At 43.2% G+C, this 23,240-nt stretch overlaps 2 protein-coding genes and 1 non-coding gene across 4 annotated transcripts in view; 2 read left to right on the forward strand and 1 right to left on the reverse strand.

Moving 5' to 3' along the window:
* DHPS (deoxyhypusine synthase) lies at window positions 1-13,429 on the forward strand. 2 transcript variants are annotated; one of them, XM_077470407.1, is made up of 11 exons: window positions 23-76; window positions 2,860-3,013; window positions 3,155-3,364; window positions 6,225-6,338; window positions 6,959-7,080; window positions 7,283-7,379; window positions 7,463-7,549; window positions 7,782-7,887; window positions 8,444-8,547; window positions 9,289-9,414; window positions 9,496-13,429. In XM_077470407.1, exons 3-11 carry the CDS (start codon window positions 3,170-3,172, stop codon window positions 9,595-9,597), a joined length of 1,053 nt encoding a protein of 350 aa, XP_077326533.1. In that variant the 5' UTR covers window positions 23-76; window positions 2,860-3,013; window positions 3,155-3,169; the 3' UTR covers window positions 9,598-13,429. The 2 variants fall into 2 exon arrangements, with proteins under 2 accessions (XP_077326532.1, XP_077326533.1); XM_077470406.1 differs by lacking the exon at window positions 2,860-3,013 and having other exon boundaries at window positions 1-76.
* LOC143965191 (small nucleolar RNA SNORA57) lies at window positions 8,647-8,779 on the forward strand. The gene has a single exon (XR_013271576.1). It is a non-coding gene; the product is annotated as a small nucleolar RNA SNORA57 (small nucleolar RNA).
* Window positions 13,416-23,240, reverse strand: part of WDR83 (WD repeat domain 83) — a 22,654-nt gene continuing 12,829 nt past the window's right edge. Inside the window, exons 9-10 of the mRNA XM_077470408.1 lie at window positions 21,145-21,259; window positions 13,416-13,648 (exon numbers count right to left, since the gene is read on the reverse strand). Coding sequence (XP_077326534.1) covers window positions 13,502-13,648; window positions 21,145-21,259 — 262 coding nt within the window. The 3' untranslated portion in view covers window positions 13,416-13,501. The remainder of the gene's footprint in view (window positions 13,649-21,144; window positions 21,260-23,240) is intronic.

A 23,240-nucleotide genomic window follows, 5' to 3' on the forward strand; every position in this document is an offset into this window, starting at 1 on the left:
CAGCTGAACTGTTTTATCTAGCCAGGCTACCGTAGTAGGAGGCAGAAAGCCATGTGAGCCGGCAGCCGGTATGGAGGTGAGTGGGGTACATGGGGGGGGAAAGCGAGCGCCTTCTGTATATAGAAGCTATAGCGCTCTATAGGGAGACGTCAGTAGGGGGGGTATAGAGATCTGTAGGGAGACGTCAGTAGGGGGGGTATAGAGATCTGTAGGGAGACGTCAGTAGGGGGGGGTATAGAGATCTGTAGGGAGACGTCAGTAGGGGGGGGGTATAGAGATCTGTAGGGAGACGTCAGTAGGGGGGGGGGTATAGAGATCTGTAGGGAGACGTCAGTAGGGGGGGGGTATAGAGATCTGTAGGGAGACGTCAGTAGGGGGGGGGTATAGAGATCTGTAGGGAGACGTCAGTAGGGGGGGGGGGTATAGAGATCTGTAGGGAGACGTCAGTAGGGGGGGGGGGTATAGAGATCTGTAGGGAGACGTCAGTAGGGGGGGGGGGTATAGAGATCTGTAGGGAGACGTCAGTAGGGGGGGGGGGTATAGAGATCTGTAGGGAGACGTCAGTAGGGGGGGGGGGTATAGAGATCTGTAGGGAGACGTCAGTAGGGGGGGGGGTATAGAGATCTGTAGGGAGACGTCAGTAGGGGGGGGGGGTATAGAGATCTGTAGGGAGACGTCAGTAGGGGGGGGGGTATAGAGATCTGTAGGGAGACGTCAGTAGGGGGGGGGGGTATAGAGATCTGTAGGGAGACGTCAGTAGGGGGGGGTATAGAGATCTGTAGGGAGACGTCAGTAGGGGGGGGGTATAGAGATCTGTAGGGAGACGTCAGTAGGGGGGGGGGTATAGAGATCTGTAGGGAGACGTCAGTAGGGGGGGGGGTATAGAGATCTGTAGGGAGACGTCAGTAAGGGGGGGGGTATAGAGATCTGTAGGGAGACGTCAGTAGGGGGGGGGGGTATAGAGATCTGTAGGGAGACGTCAGTAAGGGGGGGGGTATAGAGATCTGTAGGGAGACGTCAGTAAGGGGGGGGGTATAGAGATCTGTAGGGAGACGTCAGTAGGGGGGGGTATAGAGATCTGTAGGGAGACGTCAGTAGGGGGGGGTATAGAGATCTGTAGGGAGACGTCAGTAGGGGGGGGTATAGAGATCTGTAGGGAGACGTCAGTAGGGGGGGGTATAGAGATCTGTAGGGAGACGTCAGTAGGGGGGGGGTATAGAGATCTGTAGGGAGACGTCAGTAGGGGGGGGGGTATAGAGATCTGTAGGGAGACGTCAGTAGGGGGGGGGTATAGAGATCTGTAGGGAGACGTCAGTAGGGGGGGGGGTATAGAGATCTGTAGGGAGACGTCAGTAGGGGGGGGGGGGTATAGAGATCTGTAGGGAGACGTCAGTAGGGGGGGGTATAGAGATCTGTAGGGAGACGTCAGTAGGGGGGGGTATAGAGATCTGTAGGGAGACGTCAGTAGGGGGGGGTATAGAGATCTGTAGGGAGACGTCAGTAGGGGGGGGGGGTATAGAGATCTGTAGGGAGACGTCAGTAGGGGGGGGTATAGAGATCTGTAGGGAGACGTCAGTAGGGGGGGGTATAGAGATCTGTAGGGAGACGTCAGTAGGGGGGGGTATAGAGATCTGTAGGGAGACGTCAGTAGGGGGGGGGGGGTATAGAGATCTGTAGGGAGACGTCAGTAGGGGGGGGGGTATAGAGATCTGTAGGGAGACGTCAGTAGGGGGGGGGGGTATAGAGATCTGTAGGGAGACGTCAGTAGGGGGGGGGGTATAGAGATCTGTAGGGAGACGTCAGTAGGGGGGGGGGGTATAGAGATCTGTAGGGAGACGTCAGTAGGGGGGGGGGTATAGAGATCTGTAGGGAGACGTCAGTAGGGGGGGGGTATAGAGATCTGTAGGGAGACGTCAGTAGGGGGTGGGGGTATAGAGATCTGTAGGGAGACGTCAGTAGGGGGGGGGTATAGAGATCTGTAGGGGGGGGGTATAGAGATCTGTAGGGAGACGTCAGTAGGGGGGGGGGTATAGAGATCTGTAGGGAGACGTCAGTAGGGGGGGGGTATAGAGATCTGTAGGGAGACGTCAGTAGGGGGGGGGGTATAGAGATCTGTAGGGAGACGTCAGTAGGGGGGGGGGTATAGAGATCTGTAGGGAGACGTCAGTAGGGGGGGGGGTATAGAGATCTGTAGGGAGACGTCAGTAGGGGGGGGGGTATAGAGATCTGTAGGGAGACGTCAGTAGGGGGGGGGGTATAGAGATCTGTAGGGAGACGTCAGTAGGGGGGGGGGTATAGAGATCTGTAGGGAGACGTCAGTAGGGGGGGGGGTATAGAGATCTGTAGGGAGACGTCAGTAGGGGGGGGGGTATAGAGATCTGTAGGGAGACGTCAGTAGGGGGGGGGTATAGAGATCTGTAGGGAGACGTCAGTAGGGGGGGGGGGTATAGAGATCTGTAGGGAGACGTCAGTAAGGGGGGGGGTATAGAGATCTGTAGGGAGACGTCAGTAGGGGGGGGTATAGAGATCTGTAGGGGGGGGTATAGAGATCTGTAGGGAGACGTCAGTAGGGGGGGGGTATAGAGATCTATAGGATGCCAGTACAGTATGGGGGGGAAGCAGACCTATAGGGGGACACCTGCATGGGGGGGGGGGCTCCGGCTGTGTGATGCGCTCAGTACAGTAGGTGCAGAACAATTAGTCCCATGTCCTCTATTGTTCATCTTGTTCCCCTGACACTGTAGAATCGGATGCGATAGACACAGAGGAAATGTACATTATTGTCATAAAGATATGAAGAATCAAAATCCCCAAAATGTGAGAAAAAACACTCTTGGAGTGGAGATGATTTCTCTTCAGTCTTCTTTTAGATCTAGCAGATTCTATGCAGCACAGAGCTTGTCTGATTGGCTACCATTGGAATGATTATTTTACTTAGACCCTGGCAGTACATGGCTAGTACATCTAGAGAGATGTGAATCGTGACTTTCCATGTTTTCAGTGATTTTTAGAAGTGAGTCCTGTGTTTACAGGTTTTCTTATTCCGTGTTTGTGGCGTTTATATTAAAGTGGAGCTGCGGTCTCCCTCCCCCCCACTCCTGTGTTAAATGCTAACTTATAATTCTGTTGACCCATTTCTTCTTTGCCATTGCAGCCACAGAACATTACTATGGCAGAAGGACTGCCCAGTGATGCGAAGGGGGCGGTACTGATGCCCAGCGACTCCCTACCTGAAGGCACGCCCCAGGTCAGAGGTTATGACTTCAATCGCGGAATCAACTATGAGGCTCTGCTTCAGAGTTACCTGACCACTGGATTCCAGGCCCTGCACTATGGCCAGGCTGTACGGGAGGTCAACAACATGGTGAGAAGATAGAGGGGGCAGGTGGGCATTGTTTGGATGATGGGCAGAAATATCTGCAGGTCCTGTCTGTGAAGCTTTCAATACATTCCCTTTGCACACTTTCCTGGACAAGATCTGGAATAAGGGGGTGCTCTAGCAACTGGCAGTAGGTTGGTCAGTATCGCCATAGATAAAAACATGTTCCCAGCACACTACGGATCCATTAAAGTTTTTTTTTTTTTTTTTTTTTTTTTTATAGCATCTACAAACAATGAAGTATCTATTCTATCTATCCTATCGTAGTGGGAGTGTGGTGAGAAATATGACACTTTGTGGGAACTAACTGCCCCTGACATCTCTAGTGATAGTAAACCGTGCTAATGACATACACTGTCACTGTACTAATAACCCTGGCTGAGAAGTGGTTAACATAGGGGCAATCAAAGGGTTAATTGTGTGCCTACCAATTTGAAATATGTGATGCTTTTTACTACAGATTGATTTGTTTTGTCCGATTTTTTTTTTTTTTTTTTTTTTTTTTTTTTTTTTTTGTACCGGAAGTGACTTTCCGGCACGGCCATCTTGGTACACCAAGGACTTGGCCGCAGTAAGGATACAGTGAGAAGGAGGCAAGGGGACATCTCCTCTTTACATCCACCGGAGTTTTGCATTTCACACTTATTTTCAACAGTAGACTGATCTTGTATAGTGAAATACAGTATTTTTAAATCAGTCTCACTGTTTTGATGTTGACTTTTTAAAGTAGTTGTAAACCCTTACAAACCACTTTGACCTACAGGTAAGCCTAGATTAAGGCTTACCTGTAGGTCCAAGAAATATCTCCTAAACCTATACGGTTTAGGAGATATTTACCTGAAGACAGCCAACGCTGTCTACGGCGCACTGGGTAAGCCGCAGATCGTGGCGATATGCCGCGAGTGTCGGCTCCCATGCGCGGGAGTGATGTCATCGCTGCTCCAGCGAATCCCAGCGCCGGAGCAGTGAGACCCACCAAGAAGATGGACGCTGGTGACAGCGGTGACTTCGCTGGCTTCTGTGTCAGGTAAGTGACACATAATGGACTACTATGCGATGCATAATAGTCCATTATGCTTTACCTTTTGCAGGGAATGAGAGGAAGTAAACCCATCAGGGTTTACTTCCTCTTTAAAAGCAGCGGTGTTCTGTCAGATCGGCAAACAAAGCGATTGTTCCCTCTGTACAGAGCCCTGTGTTGATTGCCAACACAGGGTTCTGGGCTGTGATTCGACACAGCCAATTGGCAGGTTCCTCACATGAATTATTGGCCAGGACCTGCTGGCAAACTCCCACTGTGTGAAATCACTGGGCAGCAGGCGGGCAGGGCTGCGCACCCGAGTCCCAGAAACGAGCAGCCTGCAGGAGCTGCCCCATCGCAGTATATTTACTGCAATCCATTAAAGCAGTGTTCCTCAATAGTGGTGCCCTATGGGTTCAACCTGGGATGTCACAAGCATAGGACCCAATGTGCCCCCTGGATCAGAATCGTGACTTACTATGGTGTGGGAGGGTTTGCCACCAGCACCATAACCGGTGATGCTCTAGGGCAGTGGTTCTCAACCTGGTAGAATGATTTGCCAGGGGTCACCGAATCCTGGGCTGTTCCTGAAGCCTGCACTGCTCGCCCAGCAGGACTGTTCCTGGAGCCCATGGCTGCCCACTCAGCCTATTCAGCCACCTATTCAGTTTATGGCATGGCAGGGGGGCAGAGACTAGAGGTCAGTTGACTGGTGAGACATGTGAAGTAGGAGATGGGGTCTCCTCTAGCCCCTCCTGATTTTTGGCATAGATGTCACTGCTACGAGACACCACAAAGTTGGAGACACAGTGAGGTAACACTACCTGTGATTATAGTTGCCATTAAAAATCACTGCTACAGTTCTTAGATCAGCAGAGGACCTTGATCAAGAGTGCCTAAGTTGGCTGATCAGAAGTTGTTGTTCGTCCCCCCCCCCCCCCCACCAAGGAGTAAGAGAAGGAATAAAAATAGAGACTACATGGGAGGGGGGAACGGAGAGAGAATAAAAGAACAAGATGGCTAGCGAGAGGGATGGGGGACAAGAAATTATGATAGAAAGATAAAAGGGAAAGGCAACAAAGTGGTACATCCTAAAATGTATAAGGGGTTTTAATACTGTGCGAGTGGAAGGGACTTGGGGAGCGCTAAATGTCCATGGGTTAGGGGTGCAAATTACTTGTCTTGGGTGCTGACAACCCATACGCTCAATTTTTACTGTTTGGGGTCCCCACAACTTGGGGAAATTTTATCAAGGGGTACTAGAAAGGTTGAGAACCACTGCTCTAGGGCAAGATGCATGGCGCCGTTCATTGCTATGGTGTTGGTGCCTAGTCTGCCTGCGCCACTGCAATGAATGATGCCATTCTAAGGCAGTGTGCAGGCCTGCCCCCATCATTCAGGAGAGGACAGAAGTCCACTTCCTGGCCTCCTCTGTCATGCTGCTTGAGCTAAAAGGTAGGGCTCTGATGTGAAGAGGGGACTGTAATTGAGGGGACTGTGATTGAGGGGCCTCTGATATAGAAGGGGACTTAATTTCATCCTGCAAGTGAAGGTTTTGTATCCCATAATACTTATACTGGCTTTTTTTTTTTTTTTTTTTTTTTCAATTCTATAAGTTCTCAAAGCATCCATTCCCCTCATCTAGACACTTCCAGTGGCATTATATTCAGGGCATGGCTCGGTTTATTCCACCAATATCTTGGGTGTAACAAATATTTAGGGTTCCAGTAAGGTTGCCATAATGTACATTGCTGTCTATTATTACAAGATCATTGTAAATGGTTACATTATAATTCAGAGTGAAATTAATGTTTTTTTCCTTAGATAGAGACAAAGCTTTCATCTGCTGGAGGATGTGTCATCTTACTGGGATACACTTCCAATCTGATCAGCTCTGGTGTGCGAGAGATCATCCGGTATTTGGCAGAACACAGCATGGTGAGAAATTAAAGTATACCGCCCCCTTTTTTTTTTTTTTTTTTTGTGTGCATTGGAAAGGAGAACTTTAAGGCAAAGAACTGGTCATCGGAATTGCCTGTGGTCTCCTTACAGCTGATTCTTTCCATTACTGCCTTATTCTGCACCCTGTATGGAGGTGGCCATCTTGGTAGAGGCAGGGCCTTCCTTCCAAATGTACCATGTTGCAGTTTGATGACTGGGGAGTAGTGTGTGTGTGTGTGTGTGTGTGTGTGTGTGTGTGTGTGTGTGTGTGTGTGTGTGTGTATATCGTATTTATATCCCTTCCAAATGAGACTAAAATCATAATCGCGCCTCCTATGATGACATCTGGGCTTTGGAAAGTGCCTACACAGCCTTCTAATCCATACTGGAGGCACTGGCAGAGAGCTGACAGCAGCACTGGAAATTCAGGAGCAGTGTTCTCAGCCCTCTGCTGGGAATGACCTAAAGCGTGAAATACAAACGGGATCAACAAGTAAACAGTGCAGATGGTAAATGTAGCTTTGGGGCAGCATGGGAAATTGCACATAATGACTTTTGCATGGAGTTGCACTTTAATCACTATTCTATATTTTTTTTTTTTTCTTTCCTCTGTGCAGGTTGATATTATTGTAACAACAGCAGGTGGTATAGAGGAGGACTTGATAAAATGTCTTGCACCTACATATTTGGGGGACTTCAGCCTAAAGGGGTCAGATTTGAGGCCAAAGGGCATCAACAGGTACATTGTTTGTTTTTAATGGGGTCAGTGACTTTGTCATCACTTGCTCCAGTGATCCTTCTTCATTCACCTGCTGCCCATTAGACTTTCTTTGATGCATCTGCTGACCCTTTCTCTGCATTCTTTCCTTTCCTTTTTTATTTATTTTTTTTATTTTATTTTTTTTCCCTCCTCTGATGCAAGACTTTTCTCTTTTCTGCAGGATTGGTAATCTTCTCGTTCCAAATAATAATTACTGTCTGTTTGAGGACTGGATCACCCCAATACTGGACCAGATGGTGCTAGAACAAGACACTGAGGTGAGGGAATATGTGAGGACTGGGCAATGCATTTTATTTGTGCTATACACAAACTGCAATGATTTTAACTTTTCCCACTGTAGGGGACTAAGTGGACACCATCAAAGATGATTGCACGTCTAGGAAAAGAAATTAATCACCCAGACTCTGTATATTACTGGGCGTATAAGGTAAGTACTCATGATTACACGTACAGGTGAACCTATGTGACATGGAGTCTGTCCTTGCCATCACAGGGTGACAGACAGGAGGATCTGTATGACATGGCATCAATCTCTCTCCATCACACGTTGATAGAAAATGACCTATAAGACATGGGGCCTGTCCCTCTCACCATAGGGTGACAAGAGGAGCTTTGAGACACAGGTTATGGCAGTCATTGTTTTTCCTCTCTTTGAACAGAACAATATCCCTGTGTACAGTCCGGCACTGACAGATGGCTCTTTGGGTGATATGCTTTATTTCCACTCGTACAAGAATGCTGGCTTAAAGCTGGACATTATAGAAGGTACACACATAGTCCTTTTAATAGACTAGAATATTGATTCATAAATGTGTCCTATAGTTTCTTTGCATTGCTATCTGCTCCATTACAAAGCCTAATTCTTCTAAGACAGCACCAGGAGTTCAGTGTTTTTATGCTGAAAACATGCATCGTCATGGCTCCACACATCCCCCTGTCCCTACAAATTTCTAACATTACTCTGGCTGTTCTGTGGACTTTGTAGCTCATGAAAACCTTTTTACCAAGTATAGGAGACATTGCTGGCAAGGCGTCTCATAATACATGTTTTATGGGAACGGATGTTTATAGAAAAACGCCAACCCTTTCAACAGATCTGGATCTTTCAGCTGCTATCGGATGTCTTATCCTTGTTCTGATCTGTTTTGTAACATTGTATGGACGCTAATATACTGTGTTTTCTTAAAAAAAATAAAAATTTTCTGGTGCCATTCTGTGGGTTCCCCTTTAGATCTAGTGATTGTTCATTTTCTTTCCTGTGAAAGATGCTAAATAAAAACAAAAAAAAACTGATATCTAAAATTTATATTTTTCCATCCAGATATCCGCAGGCTGAATTCCTCTGTGGTCTTTGCCAAGAAGACAGGAATGCTTATTTTGGGAGGAGGATTAGTTAAACACCACATTTGCAATGCTAATCTCATGGTAAGAAGGTGGAGACCTCTAAAGTCACTGTGCAGCAGTGAGCTCCTGTAACATCTCTGCCAGCAGCATTGTATGTATGACTCTTAAAGAACCGGTTGTCCTCCATTTCTTGGCATGCTGGGTGTTGTCTGTACCCCTGTGTGTTATGTACGGAGGTAGAGGATACCCAGTGCTATGTCTTCGGTGCCAGCTCTTCTATGAGCTGGTTCTATCCTCAATCACTGGGACAAGTGACATCTATGATTGAAATGCCTTTCTGTAGGCAGCAGAAGACCATTGCTGATCTTTCAAGTACCTCAGCTTTTGCTGGCTCTGGTTTAGCGCGCCTTGAATAGCAATTCCTGAAGCTTCTCTCCGTTTTGAGAAGCCTGGCAGTGCAATGTAAAACGGTTACCCTCACTACTTCTGGCAGTGCTGAGAGCAGGAAGTGAGGCAGATATATTAAAATGATTGTAAAGGAAACCTTTAAAAATGGATAAATAACAAACCTGTCATACTTGCCTGCACTGTGCAGTGGTTTTGCACACCGCTGTCCCATGCTGGTGGTCTGGGCTCCTCCCTGAATTCTAGTAATTCCTCTACACCCTAGTATAGTTCTACTTTTAACACCACTTCTCCAACGTGTACGAACATGTTAAATGCTAATTGGGGAGGGAAGAAATCTACCCTCCTCCTTTTTTGTTTAAATGTATGATGAACAAGCCTTGTACAAATCCTTTCTGCCATCCTTTTTTGTTGCAGCGGAACGGTGCAGATTATGCAGTGTATATCAACACAGCTCAGGAATTTGATGGTTCAGACGCTGGTGCTAGACCTGATGAGGCGGTGTCATGGGGGAAGATTCGTATGGATGCCAACCCCGTCAAGGTTTGTTTAGTTTCTATATTCCATCATAAAACCAAATTCCTGAAACTGCCACCACTCCAATCAAATTATTCTTCTTTACAGGTCTATGCAGATGCTACCCTGGTATTTCCTCTGTTGGTGGCCCAGACGTTTGCCCAGAGACACACAGATTTCACAAACAAGCGGAAAGACCAGGATCCATAAGATGGAGAAATGTACACCTCTAAGAATCTCTCCTGCTCATAAAGCATGCTGGCTTTCTGGGTGCTGCTACCTTTTTACCCAGGTTTTACCTTTTTTAACCTGTTATCCTCAGTAGCAGCAGGGTTTCCAGGGCTTCTGCGGCATGCATGTAAATGATATAAATTTTATATATCCATGTAGAAAATATGTATGTAAATATGTATATATGCGGTTCTACAGTCAAGCAACTGAAACTTTAATTCCCAGGAAGCTGAGTGACTGGGAATTCTTGGACTACAGTCCATTAGTGGAAGTGGTGTTAAAATGGAAAAGCTAGTTACAATTGTCATTACACCAAGTCAAGCAAAGTTTATGCCCACTAATTCAGCTCTTTAAAAAGTTATAGGAAACCTATACTGGGATAATATAGAGAAGCCTTTCTCAACCTTTGAATTGTCCATCCATTTTTATGGCTTGGGGGATCTCCAACTTAAATTGATATTTACAGCTCATGGTACATTAGCAGTAAGAAATGGATATACCAAATGTGGAATACCTAACACCCAAGGTGAATTATCTAACCTCTCCCTGTTCTAAAAATACAAAAGTATTTGTATTTTGATACTAAAGGCTGAGCAAGAGCAGTATCATAATTTGGTTGGTATGACAACAGCTGTTAAAGCTCTTGTTCCTCTGCCCAGCCAATATACATTTTCTGCAGTTTTCTCTTGATGGATGGCTCCCTCAAGAAGGGTCATCATTGCTGGTGCTATTAGGATAGGTGGTGTTACCTCCTGTGCATACGGGTTAGATTTGATAATTTGTTATAGTGAACTTGCACTGTGTCCATGCATGCATACGCTTGCCTTTTTCTTCAGGCCCACGCTGGTAGTAAAAAATAAAATAAAAAATACCCAGTTTTCTGGGTATAGTGGATAATGTGACTAATTTAACTTCCTCTTATGCTACATTGCTGCTACTTGGACCAGTGCTGTCCCATGGGGCAGGGAGATGGATCTCAGCCTTTTGTGTAAGCTCTGACTGGAATAAATTTGAGCTTGCATAGAGCTGCTTCTTTTACTTGCTCCTGGTAGCAAACTTGATGGTGGTGATCCACTGCATGGGTGCACAACCTTTGGCCCTGCCAGCTGTTGCAGCAATGCAAGGCTGGCGGCTAGAAGCATGACGGGACTTGTAGTAAAACAGCTGGAGGGCCACAGGTTGAGCACCCATGATCGAATGGAATATGTTTTACATTATACAGGAATCTGCTTTACACCTTGCATGGGCAAAGTGCAAGTTTACATTAGGGTCGCTTCTCCCTTGTTGCAATGTTTTATTTAACAAATATAGCTAGAAAGATCAGTTTAACCACTTACAAAGTGGAAGATTTTCCCCCTTAAAGGGGTTGTAAAGGTTCGTTTTTTATTTTCTAAATAGGTTCCTATAAGCTAGTGCATTGTTGGTTCACTTACCTTTTCCTTCGATTTCCCTTATAAATGTTTGTTTTCTTTGTCTGAATTTCTCACTTCCTGTTCCTCCTCAGTAAGCTGTTCTGGCTGACTAACCACCAGCTCGGATGATGGTGTGAAGTTTACTGAGGAGAAACGGGAAGTGAGATATTCAGACAAAGAAACAAAACATTTAGAAGGTAAATCAAAGGAAAAGGTAAGTGAACCAACAATGCACTAGCTTAGAGGAACCTATATAGAAAATAAAAAAAACAAACCTTTACAACCCCTTTAATGACCAGGCCTTTTTATTTTTTTATTTTTTTGCAATATGGCACTGTATCGCTTTAACTGTCAGTTGTGACGTTGTGCCCAAACAAAATGCTGCAGTTATTTTTTGCGCTATAAACAAAGCAACAATTTTGAAAACCTTACTTTTTTTGCTATATATTTCTCCCCCCAAAATGTGAAAACAAAATTTCTTCATCAGTTTAGGCCAATATGGGTTTTTTGTTTTGTTTTTTATGTTGCAATAAGTGTATATTGGGGATATAGTTATGGCCTTTTTATTTACTAGTAAGGGCAGTGATCAGTGCGGGTGTGTGTGTTTTTTTTTTTTTTTTTTTTTTTTGGGACCATTGACATTTTTATACAGCTATCAGAGCTAAAAATAGCCACTGATTACTGTATAAATGTCACTGGCAACTTATCACAATGTAAACGTGGGACTGCTAAAAGGACAAGTGCCAGGGCTGTCCAATCTTTTCTAATTTAATAAATTGGAACCCAAGAGTCCTTTTTAAAGTCCTACCCTTTTTGTATATAAAATACATTCTCCCAAAATTATAAAAAAAAATATTTATTTTTTTGCAAATGCCATCAGCTAAGCTTTGATGCAATGCTATGGCTCCTGCAGCCTTTAATTACAGTCCTGGATGACTTTTCAATAGCCAAGTGTTGACATCGTGGCACTTGTGCTAATTGGGAACTACAGTCCCTCTACTTTGGGTATGTAAAAGAATGCAGGTATTCTTTGCCATTAGATTTCTGCTATGGGGGAAGAGCTTATTTACACCCTAAATATGGGTGGCACATGCTCACAAAATGTGAACTAAGGCTTTAAAGTCAAAGCAAAAAGTCACCAGCACACCACGGATCTCCAGTGGGGCCAAAGCTTTATTCAGCTATCACATAGTTACAGCAGATTGCAACACTTCAGATGTCGCATACCTTGCTATCTGCTGTAACTATGTGATAGCTGAATAAAGCTTTGGCCCCACTGTGGAGATCCGTGGTGTGCTGGTGACCTTTTTTCTTGCTTTGACATGGTTCCAACTGTTTATTGCACAGCCATTTCTACAGGAACATGTGCATTGGGATTAACCTGTTCTAAGGCTTTAAGGGATATTTAGGTTGTAACATGTTCCAGCAGTTGCAGACTTTCCCCAATGACAGTGGGCAGGCACCTGCTGTCACTGTTTGAAAAATAACATGGTCGTGCAGGGCTCTGCCTGCCCAGCCATGTCATTTATTTATATTTCTCTGTGAATGGGGAAACTACAAGCCTGACAGGCTTTGCAGCTGTTGGCTTGTAGTTTCAATGAACGACCACGGAGCTGTTGAGTGCTCTGGTAGTTCATTCTTCCTGTCGGTGTGTCTACCTGGCTATATGAGCATACGGATACAATGACAAATCTGCAGGAGGCCTGCACATGGCACCTACTGATCGTGGGTACAACGCTTTCCAGGCTCGAAGTAAAAATAAAATAAAAAATGCACCTTTTTTGCAGGTAAAACAAAATGTGTGCATTTATTTCTCCTTCTCTGTAAGGATAGAGATATCTACATGCTTTTTATTCCTTTGTTTTTACTATGTCTGGTAATAAAGACAAAAAAAAATGTACTTTCTTTTGACTCTGGGTTTTATATGAAACATTACATATAATTTATTTACCGCTTACAGTGGTTGGTGTCCATTTTAAGGCTCCAGCTTTTCACCAGGCAGACCTTTTTATTATAGACTAGTCCTAGCCTAATCATATTTGCAAAAAAAAAAATGCAAGCATTTCAGGCCTTTATTAGAATGTCATGAGAAATTCTGAATTTTTTTATTTTTTTTTTTAATAAAGTTGTAGCATTTAAAGAAAAGGGGAGCAGTGGGCAGTTTACTTTTTTATTTTTTTTGACATGGCTATGTGTGTACACCTGGCAGTTAGTGGTGGTGTACAGACCTGGCTATCCTTTGATTCAACCTACAGTCTGCTGATTTATTTTTTCCTCCCTGTATTGGATCAGAATGGCAGAGTTGAGCTGATCTGCTTCAGCCATGGCTTCTGTAATTACATTTTATCTATTTAAGTTGAATGTTTTGACAAATGAAAATAAAAATTTCTGAAAAGAAATTTGCTTCTGTTTTATTACAAAAAGAAATAAAATAAGTTGTTCATATATACAGGTTGTGGTTTTATTCTTGGTCAGCTGCATGAGTCCTCTTCAGGAGCTGCCTCTCTCCATACCTGGACTTCCCCCTCACTGGCAGTCAGTAGATAAGGTTCTTTGGGGTGGTACGAGAGAGACTGGACAACGACTTTACTAACTGGGAGTTTGTATACGAGTGAGCCCTGCAAAATGGAAGAAGAGAAACAGTATTACTTGTCATTGCTGACTTTTTATAATGTGGTATTAACTGATCAGCATTTTTTATTTTTATTTTTTTTGATCTATATAAAATTTTTAGCAGAGACCCCATAGAATGAAATGGTAGGTGTTGCATGGTATTTTGCAGCAATTTTTTTTTTTTGGAAAATAAAATTTCAGGTATTGTTTGTGTGCAATAAAATTCATTAATAATTTTGTAAAATCTAGGCAGAGTTGATGGATATTTAACATGTTTGATGGTGATCCATTCTCCACTAGGCTAGCAGATTGAATGGGGATAACAGTTGGCCGGAAATGGACAGGCAGTCTGTTCCCATCCAACCTCCCCATAGAGAACAGCAGCAGGCTGTGTCTGCTCTGCCTCATTGGAGCAGACACTGACCTGTCATCCACCTTCCAAGCAGGGGTTAGCAGAGAGATCCCTTTCTGAGCAGGAAAATCTGTTTGAGGCCGCCCCGTGTGAAAGGGGCCTTAAGGAGGATTTATCTTACTTTGAAGATATCATCCCTCACTTCCTATGGTAGCTTAAGACAGGAAGTGAAGGAAAAAAGAACCTCCCACAGGTGCTTCTAACTGTTCCATACTCCATGAAAAACAAAGTTTGAGTTTTCATTGAACTTTAAGTCCCAGGTTCACAATGCTGCGGGATTGAAATTTGTGCCTGTTGAACTGAACGCACAGGATTTCTTTCCCGCATGTCACTCCAGCGATTTCAGAGACATCTGTGTGGTTTCCTGCAGAATTTTCTATTGAAATCACCAAAAGTACAGAAACTGCTTTTGAGAATTGTGCGGTGCTTTAACGTCAGTGTCACACTGATTCTGATGGTTCCATTGTGGGCAATAGCTGCCAATTTGGCATGTGCTTTGAGATGTCAAATCGCATCAATGTGAACCAGGGTTTGGACCCCATTGAAATCTGTATGTTGCTGTGTCATTTGACTGCTACCCCAATGCATTAATATAGCAGTATGCACAACACCACTTTAGCCCCTTCATGTCAATGTAACACATGCGGCCTCACAGAACTGAGTGTTTATTTATTTTTTTTTCTTTCCATGGGTCCACATTTTATGCATATCTCCTGGGGAGACCAGGGTCTCACCAAGAGCTTTGGTTTTTTTTTTTTTTAATTGGTGTCAGTGTGTTTTTAGGTGGGGCAAAATGCACAATATTTCTTCTGGGCTGTACTAGGGTACCAATATTTGGTATCATTACAATCATCAGATTTTATTTTGAATTGTTCTTTGGTGGTAGGTTATGGTAGTAACAAGAAATATACAGCTAACATTTTTAAAGTGGGTGTTTTTTTTTTTTTTTTTTTTTACTATTTTGGATCAGTTTTACTTTGATAAAAAAAAAAATCAAGCGATATCCATAACTAAGATGTGCTAAACGCATATAACAGCTCCACACTGCATTTTTTACACTGTATTTTTTAGCGTTTAGCACATGCGTCTTTGATTTTGACACTTGAGTGATGCATAGAGACACTTTAAACCAGTTGTTTTATGCAATGCACAGATGCACTTTTAATGCAATTCCATAAGCACTGCTTTAGTTTACAAGCACTATTTTGCCTTGATATTAATATTTATATATTTATACTTTGCTGTGTATTACTGTTAGTTCATTTGGTATTTGAGGAAGCACTACACAACCCCTATTTCCTATAACATTGAGAGCCAACTCATAGAGTGTTTGCTGCTCCCGTCAGAACAGAATTTTACCTTTTGACCATAGAGCGCGGGAGCCTTTGATATACAGATATCCATTACTATTTACTGCCCAATTTGTCCTGAAAACATGGTATAATCCACCTCAATGCACAAAGTAGGTGTAGTTATAGGTACGGTTTTTTACACTTTGGTTTAAGAAAAAAAAAAAAAGTCATGCCTGCGCTCTAGATACAGCGGCCTGAAGATGTTAGGAATATGGTAGCGTTTCAGGGACGCTGCATCACTGGATTCAAGACTAGTATAGTTCCACTTTAAAGGAAACCCATACTAGGAAAAACATGGAAGTTGCAATTGCTGAGCTGCATCTTAAATCAGAACTAAACCTCCATTATTATTTTTTTTTTCCAAAAACAGTTACATGCAAGGTATTTTGTGGTCAATGGAAACGGTCACAGTTCGCTCTCAACTGAACTATCCAGCCATCAAATGACTGGTGTCATAACTGATCACATGTTTAGCAACTAGAGATCAAACGGAAACAAAGATGGCAGCTTCCTTGGCTGTAAGGATAGGAGGGTTTAGTTCCGCTTTTAAATGCTTTGACACTTTTCAAGTCACTGACCTGGAAAAAGCATAAAATAAATCTTTATTTAGGAAATCTTAATGTGCATACTTTTTGCAGCTAAGTGACTCAAAGTAACCAAGACTACGTGTCAGCAGAGCAGCCATGGAACTAGCATTCTCAGAAGTAGAGTTTGAGTAATATCAGATGCTTTCTGGTAAGGTAACCTGATTTGTATGACATGGAGAAAAGACAAGCGTTAATGTTGCCCACAGTAACCAGAAAGAGGTCTCAGATTTATTTTTATTTTTTTCCCTTCCAATGAATATGAGAAGCATGACTGAATTGGCCATTATAGGCAGCACACTGACACTAATAACCCTGTTTGATTCACTTACGACAGATTAGTTCTAATCTAATAAAATAACGACCTTCAGTAGCGAAATTACTGCTCGTAACATTCAGAAAAGAATATCTCTGATAACCAAACCAGTTTTCCAGCTACTATGAAGACTTACAAACTTCTTGTGTCGCTTTAATTCTGGCACATTGCCTAGAAGATTCATCCAATTGGAGAATTTCTAAAAGCAAACATTTTTTTAAAATAATAAACTTGTTATACTCATATGCTCTGTGCAATGGTATTGCACATAGTGGCCCTGAATTTCACCTCCCAGGGTCCCGTCGCTGATCTTAGCTCCTCCTCTTCTGTGTTTGCTCCCATTGCAAGCCGCTTGACGTGCGGGTTCGCTCCTGAGCCAGGATGTGTGCATTCATCCACACACAGCGCAGCCCCGCCCCAACCCTCTGCTTTTTGACTGGCAGGAGCTAATGGTCTCAGCCAATCAGGAGGGAGAATGCATTAAGATAAAAAAAAAAAAAAAAAACCTTCTGCCTTTACAACCCCTTTAAAAAGCAGTTGTATGCCCGCACATGTCAAAAAAAAAAAAAAAAAACCCCTGTAAGGCAAAGGCATAATGACCTAGTATGTACCCCATTAGGGGTGCAATGGATCGTTCCTCTGATCAGGGTCACGGATTGGATAATTTTTCAGATCAGCAAATAATTGAATTTTTAAAAACCTGTGAAAATTCCACCACCATATAGTCCCCACTGTAATGGACATCTCCCCCACTGTAATATTGTCTGGGTACGGCTGGGTATTACCTGCTATTGCAGAGCATGTAATGCAAAGTATGGCGGGATGGCTGAGCATGGATGGATGTGACTGAAATTGTCATTGAGCAGCTCTGTGGGCACTACAGATCCAGCTCACAGCGCTGCTTCCATCCGATCTCTCCCCTCCACTGTACAGATCAGTACAGAGGGGGGAGAGAGGAACCGGCGTCGTGACATGGCTTTATTATAGGCTTACCTGTAGGTAAAAATTTAAAATAATAAAGTGATACCATATAAATCAATGTGATCGACCTGGGAAACCAAAAACAACCACTAACAGCGCTTATACTGCATACTAATGAAACCATCAATCGCCTGTTTACACCGTGCAGTTCATTTAGATCAAATGCATTATTAATATATTAATAATCATTTAAAGAGCTTGTAACCATCAACATAGAAAAAATCATACAGTGCCTTGCGAAAGTATTCGGCACTCTTGAACTTTTCAACCTTTTGCCACATTTCCGGCTTCAAACATAAAGATATAACATTTTAATTTTTTGTGAAGAATCACCAACAAGTGGGACACAATTGTGAAATGGAACGAAATCTATTGGATATTTTAAACTTTTTTAGCAAATAAAAAAACTGAAAAGTGGTGCGTGCAAAATTATTCGGCCCCTTTACTTTCAGTGCAGCAAACTCACTTCAGAAGTTCAGCGAGGATCTCTGAATGATCCAATGTTGTCCTAAATGACTGATGGTGATAAATAGAATCCACCTGTGTGTAATCAAGTCTCTGTATAAATGCACCTGCTCTGTGATAGTCTCAGGGTTCTGTTGAAAGCGCAGAGAGCATCATGAAGACCAAAGAACACACCAGGCAGGTCCGTAATACTGTTGTGGAGAAGTTTAAAGCCGGATTTGGATACAAAAAGATTTCCCAAGCTTTAAACATCCCAAGGAGCACTGTGCAAGCAATCATTTTGAAATGGAAGGAGTAGCAGACCACTGCAAATCTACCAAGACCTGGCCGTCCCTCTAAACTTTCAGCTCAGACAAGGAGAAGACTGATCAGAGATGCAGCCAAGAGGCCCATGATCACTCTGGATGAACTGCAGAGAACTACAGCTGAGGTGAGAAAGTCTGTCCATAGGACAACAATCAGTCGTACACTGCACAAATCTGGCCTTTATGGAAGAGTGGCAAGAAGAAAGCCATTTCTCAAAGATATCCATAAAAAGTCTCATCTAAAGTTTGCCACAATCCACCTGGGAGACACACCAAACATGTGGAAGAAGGTGCTCTGGTCAGATGAAACCAAAATCGAACTTTTTGCCCACAATGCAAAATGATATGTTTGGCGTAAAAGCAACACAGCTCACCACACTTAACACACCATCCCCACTGTCAAACATGGTGGTGGCAGCTTTTCTTCAGCAGGGACAGGGAAGATGGTTAAAATTGAGGGGAAGATGGATGCAGCCAAATACAGGACCATTCTGGATGAAAACCTGTTGGAGTCTGCAAAAGACCTGAAACTGTGACGGAGATTTATCTTCCAACAAGACAATGATCCCAAACATACAGCAAAATCTACAAAGGAATGGTTCACAAATAAACGTATCCAGGTGTTAGAATGGCCAAGTCAAAGTCCAGACCTGAATCCAATTGAGAATCTGTGGAAAGAGCTGAAAACTGCTGTTCACAAACGCTCTCCATCCAACCTCACTGAGCTCGAGCTGTTTTGCAAGGAAAAATGGGCAAGAATTTCAGTCTCTCGATGTGCAAAATTGATAGAGACATACCCCCAAGCGACTTGCAGCTGTAATCACAGCAAAAGGTGGCTCTACAAAGTATTAACGCAAGGGGGCCGAATAATTTTGCACGCCCCACTTTTCATTTTTTTTATTAGTTAAAAAAGTTTCAAAAATCCAATAGGTTGAAAAGTTCGAGGGGGCCGAATACTTTCGCAAGGCACTGTATATAAAGGACAAAACACTGTCCCGTGTTAATCAGTCCAGCATCAACATCCTATAATGACAGAGTCCTTCACACTGTTTTTGCATCATTGAAGTATGTATCATGCGATCTATCTTCCCATATGTGTGGATATCCAAATTTTCACCTCTGTGAATGTTCACTCAGATGGCCGCTTACCAGACAATAGTATCTTTTAAGCCTATCTCTGCTGTGAAGGATCCCGCTGTGTAATCCTGTGTGCTCCGTTTGGATCCCACTCATTGGATGCGGACATGTAAAAAATTCAAGGGGTCTAATATAGCGTAGTATCTTTTATTAATGGTAATAACCTACCCCCCCCCCCCCTTTACAAAATGCGCTTACATTAAAACGACTGGTAAAAACATATAGAACCAGGGTGTCAGTTATGCCAAACAAGCGCCTCACCGACAGGCTGCAGCAGGATTACACAGCGGGATCCTTCACAGCAGAGATAGGCTTAAAAGATATTATACCCACACATATCCACACATATGGGAAGATAGATCGCATGATACATACTTCAATGATGCAAAAAAGAGTGTGAAGGACTCTGTCATTATAGGATGTTGATGCTGGACTGATTAACACGGGACAGTGTTTTTTCCTTTATATATGATTTTTTTTCTATGTTGATGGTTACAAGCTCTTTAAATGATTATTAATATATTAATAATGCATTTGATCTAAATGAACTGCACGGTGTAAACAGGCGATTGATGGTTTCATTAGTATGCAGTATAAGCGCTGTTAGTGGCTGTTTTTGGTATACGATATAGCTTTTTAAAATAATAGCAGCTGAGATATTGAGATTTAACCCCAAGTGGGAATAATTTGATCACATATATGAGCGCTGGGGGCAGGGGCAGACACATCAGCTACTGAGTGGATACCCCTGCATAATATTTTTAAAATAAAGTGATACCAATGTCTTTTTTTTTTTTTTTTTATTAAAAATAACAAAACACATGATAACTGCACAGAGCAGGGTGAGTATTTTTGCAGAGCAGCCCAGATCCTCCTCTTCTCGGTTCCCTCTTTGGCACTCCTGGTCCCTCCCTCCTGTTGATTGCCCCCACAGCGAGCAGCTTGCTATGGGGGCACCCGAGCCGAGCCGCAGCTCCGTGTATCCATTCAGACATGGAGCTGCAGCCTGACCCCGCCCCTTTCTCTCTTCACTGGTTCACTGACTTTGATTGACAGCAGTGAGAACCAATGGTGAGGAGACTCCAGGACAGTCGCGTATCGTCCAACATCGCTGGATCTGGATGGGGGCTGCTACACACAAAAGGCTTTTTATCTTAATGCACAGAATGCATTAAGATAAAAAAAAAAATTCCTTTACAACCAACCACTTTTTTTTTTTTAAACCTTAAAGTTTTAGCTTTAGAACCACATTTAAGTCTGCAATTTTATTTAGTGTAATTTGCAAATACATAAAGAGAACCTGTCAGGATGGCGATATGGATGCTTCCATTTCTGACTTGTTTTTCAAAGCTGCAAATTTCTGAGCTGTCTTTCTAATCTATTGCTTGCAAAGTCCAGTAGTCAAGAATTGCCACTTCATTAACTCTGGATCAAGGACTTGCTAGGTGGTGAAGCACAGATGACAACTCTAAGGCCCCTTTCACATGGATCCGCAGAGTCCGCCAGCACAACAGGAGATCGACGGATGACAGATCCGTCTCTGCTCACTGAGCGGGGAGGGTCCTGTCAGAGCACCGCTGATTCCTATTAGGGGAATAGGACTAAAAAAATGGACAGCATGTCTGTTTTCATCAGTTGTCATCTGATCCGATCAGACGGATGGCAGATGTATCGCCATACGTCTGTTTTGAGCGTGTCCGATGGCAGATGGGTGTCAGCGGTCACATCTGCGCTGACATCCGCCTGCCCATAGGAGTCAATGGATGGCCCGCTTGGATCTGCCTGTAAAACAGACAGTGGGCTTATCCGTGCTGGCTTATCGTGTGAAAGGGGCCTCAGCTACCACCTTTAGGTAGGAAGACAGACTAATGCAGGGAACATATGTAAGGTTGCTTCCTCCTGGGAATGTTGGATACAAAAAGTATATATTTTATAACGATGCAAATCACCTCTACTAAGTCCCAGAAACAGACAGTCCCGTCCTCAGAGCAGCTAACCACATGTGTGTCCTTCTCACTCAGGCAGCTGTCCAGCTTGTAGCTCTTGTTCTGGTGTCCTGTGTACCTGTTGGGGGAAAAAAAAATTAAGGGTCTGCTCACACCATCACATTGTAACTGTGCAAACATTCAACTGTACCTCACTAAATTGTATTAAAACCCAAAAACAAAAACGCAACAGATTGTAGCTTACTAATCCTTTGATGTGATAGCTGCATTAGTAGTTGCCCCCCCCCCCCTTTCTGCATAGCTGGTGATCCTGCAAAAAAAAAACACACTTCCTATCCACACTAATTTCTTTAATGCATCTACATGGTTATCACACAGGCTGGACTTCTACCATGTCTGCCTTTTTCTCCCTTAAGGCCTGATTCACACCTATGCATTTTAAGTGCATTTTGCAGATTTGCACTACAGAATGTGTCCCATAGGAAACCAGGTTAGATGGACTATAGTGCAAATCTGCAAAATGCATAAGTGTGAATCAGGCCTACTGTACATGCTGGATTGGAGGGGCTAGCAGTTTAGACAAGAAAGATAAGGATGTTTGCGACTTCTTTTCAGCTTACAGGAAATGACACAAAAGTCACAGCATTTATGCTCAACAGGTATTTTCTGTATTTGCTGAAAAATTAAAAATGTATGCAATCTAAACAGCATACTGCATTCAAATACATTTTTGTTTTTAGGCTTGGATACGCTTTAAATACAAATACACAGTCTGTGTACCTCCTATAGCCATGGCTCTTATGTTACATTCATCCAAGAGCATTATGCCACCTCACATCTTTGGGCATGCGAGTTCTGGGAACACATGACCTCACAAGGTATGGTAATGGCATGCGGTGGCCATTAAAAATTACACTGCTGCCAAAATGGATACAGAAATGTCTAAAGAAGGCTGGTGGTACCTAAAGTACACAAAATTAGAAAGTTCTTTCTGCATACCTTGGTTATTTAAAAAACACAATTTGCAATGACAAATTTCCTTTAGGAAAAAAAGTATTTTATTGTGGATTTTCATTGGGTTAAATGCTTCATTTATTGATCTAGGTGTGTAGCTTTGCTTTACTGCACAATGATCTAGTCTCGCTCAACCTTTTACCCCAGGGAACCCTTGAAAATGATGGCCACGCAAGAAAAAAAAAAAAAAAAAAAAAAAGAAGTATCATATATATATATATATATATATATATATATATATAAGTATTTATACATCAAATTAAATCATAAAACACCCAAGTAATCTCAATCCAAAATTTAATCTATTGGTGAAAGTTGAGAAGGGTGAACAAAAAAAATAATTTCCATGCTCAGATATACGTCCAATTTATATAGTGAGCATGGATGATGTTAATACAGCAACAAGTGAATCACTGCAGTGCTCCTCCACCATATAATCAAAGTGGCTGCTTACCAGAGAGAGAGTGGACTCTAAATTATAAGAGCCACATGAGCAGTGTAAGGCTGGATTCAAACTTATGCAGTTTTAGTGCATTTTGCAGATTTGCACTACAGAACGTGTTCCATAGGAAAACATGTTAAATGGACTGTAGTGAAAATCTGCAAAAAACACTAAAACTGTATAGGTGTGAATCCAGCCTAACAAGGTATTCCTCAGAGTAAAGATCCTTGGTTCATATCTTCCTTTTGGGCGGAAGAACTCTCCCATATCGAATAATGGTCAGTCTCTGGAGGACCCACTTAGTATAAAGGGTTCTCCGTTCTGCCTTCTCTCTGTGTACGGCTCTGTCCTCTGCAGCATCCCGCTATCTAACTAGGTGTGTCAGACACCCATCTTATGGATAATTGCAGGAAAGAAAGCTGTCCAAGTTCCTCTTAGTTTACACCATGCTCACACCCCCCCCCCCGTCTACCAATTGGAAAATGAAGGAGCACCTGTACACTGGGGGGATTTTGTCTCCACTCCTAGTTAGTTCAAGACCCGAACAAAGTCCCTTGTTCCTGACAATGTTCCCCTCTGGGAATGGCAGTAGGCTTTAATGGCACTGGTAGATCCATTTGGGCCTACAGCCTTCAAAGACTGA

Source organism: Lithobates pipiens, unplaced genomic scaffold (assembly GCF_037356315.1).
Source record: "Lithobates pipiens isolate NorthernLeopardFrog02 unplaced genomic scaffold, aLitPip1_a1.2 Scaffold_8, whole genome shotgun sequence".
NCBI classification, from domain to species: Eukaryota; Metazoa; Chordata; class Amphibia; order Anura; family Ranidae; genus Lithobates; species Lithobates pipiens.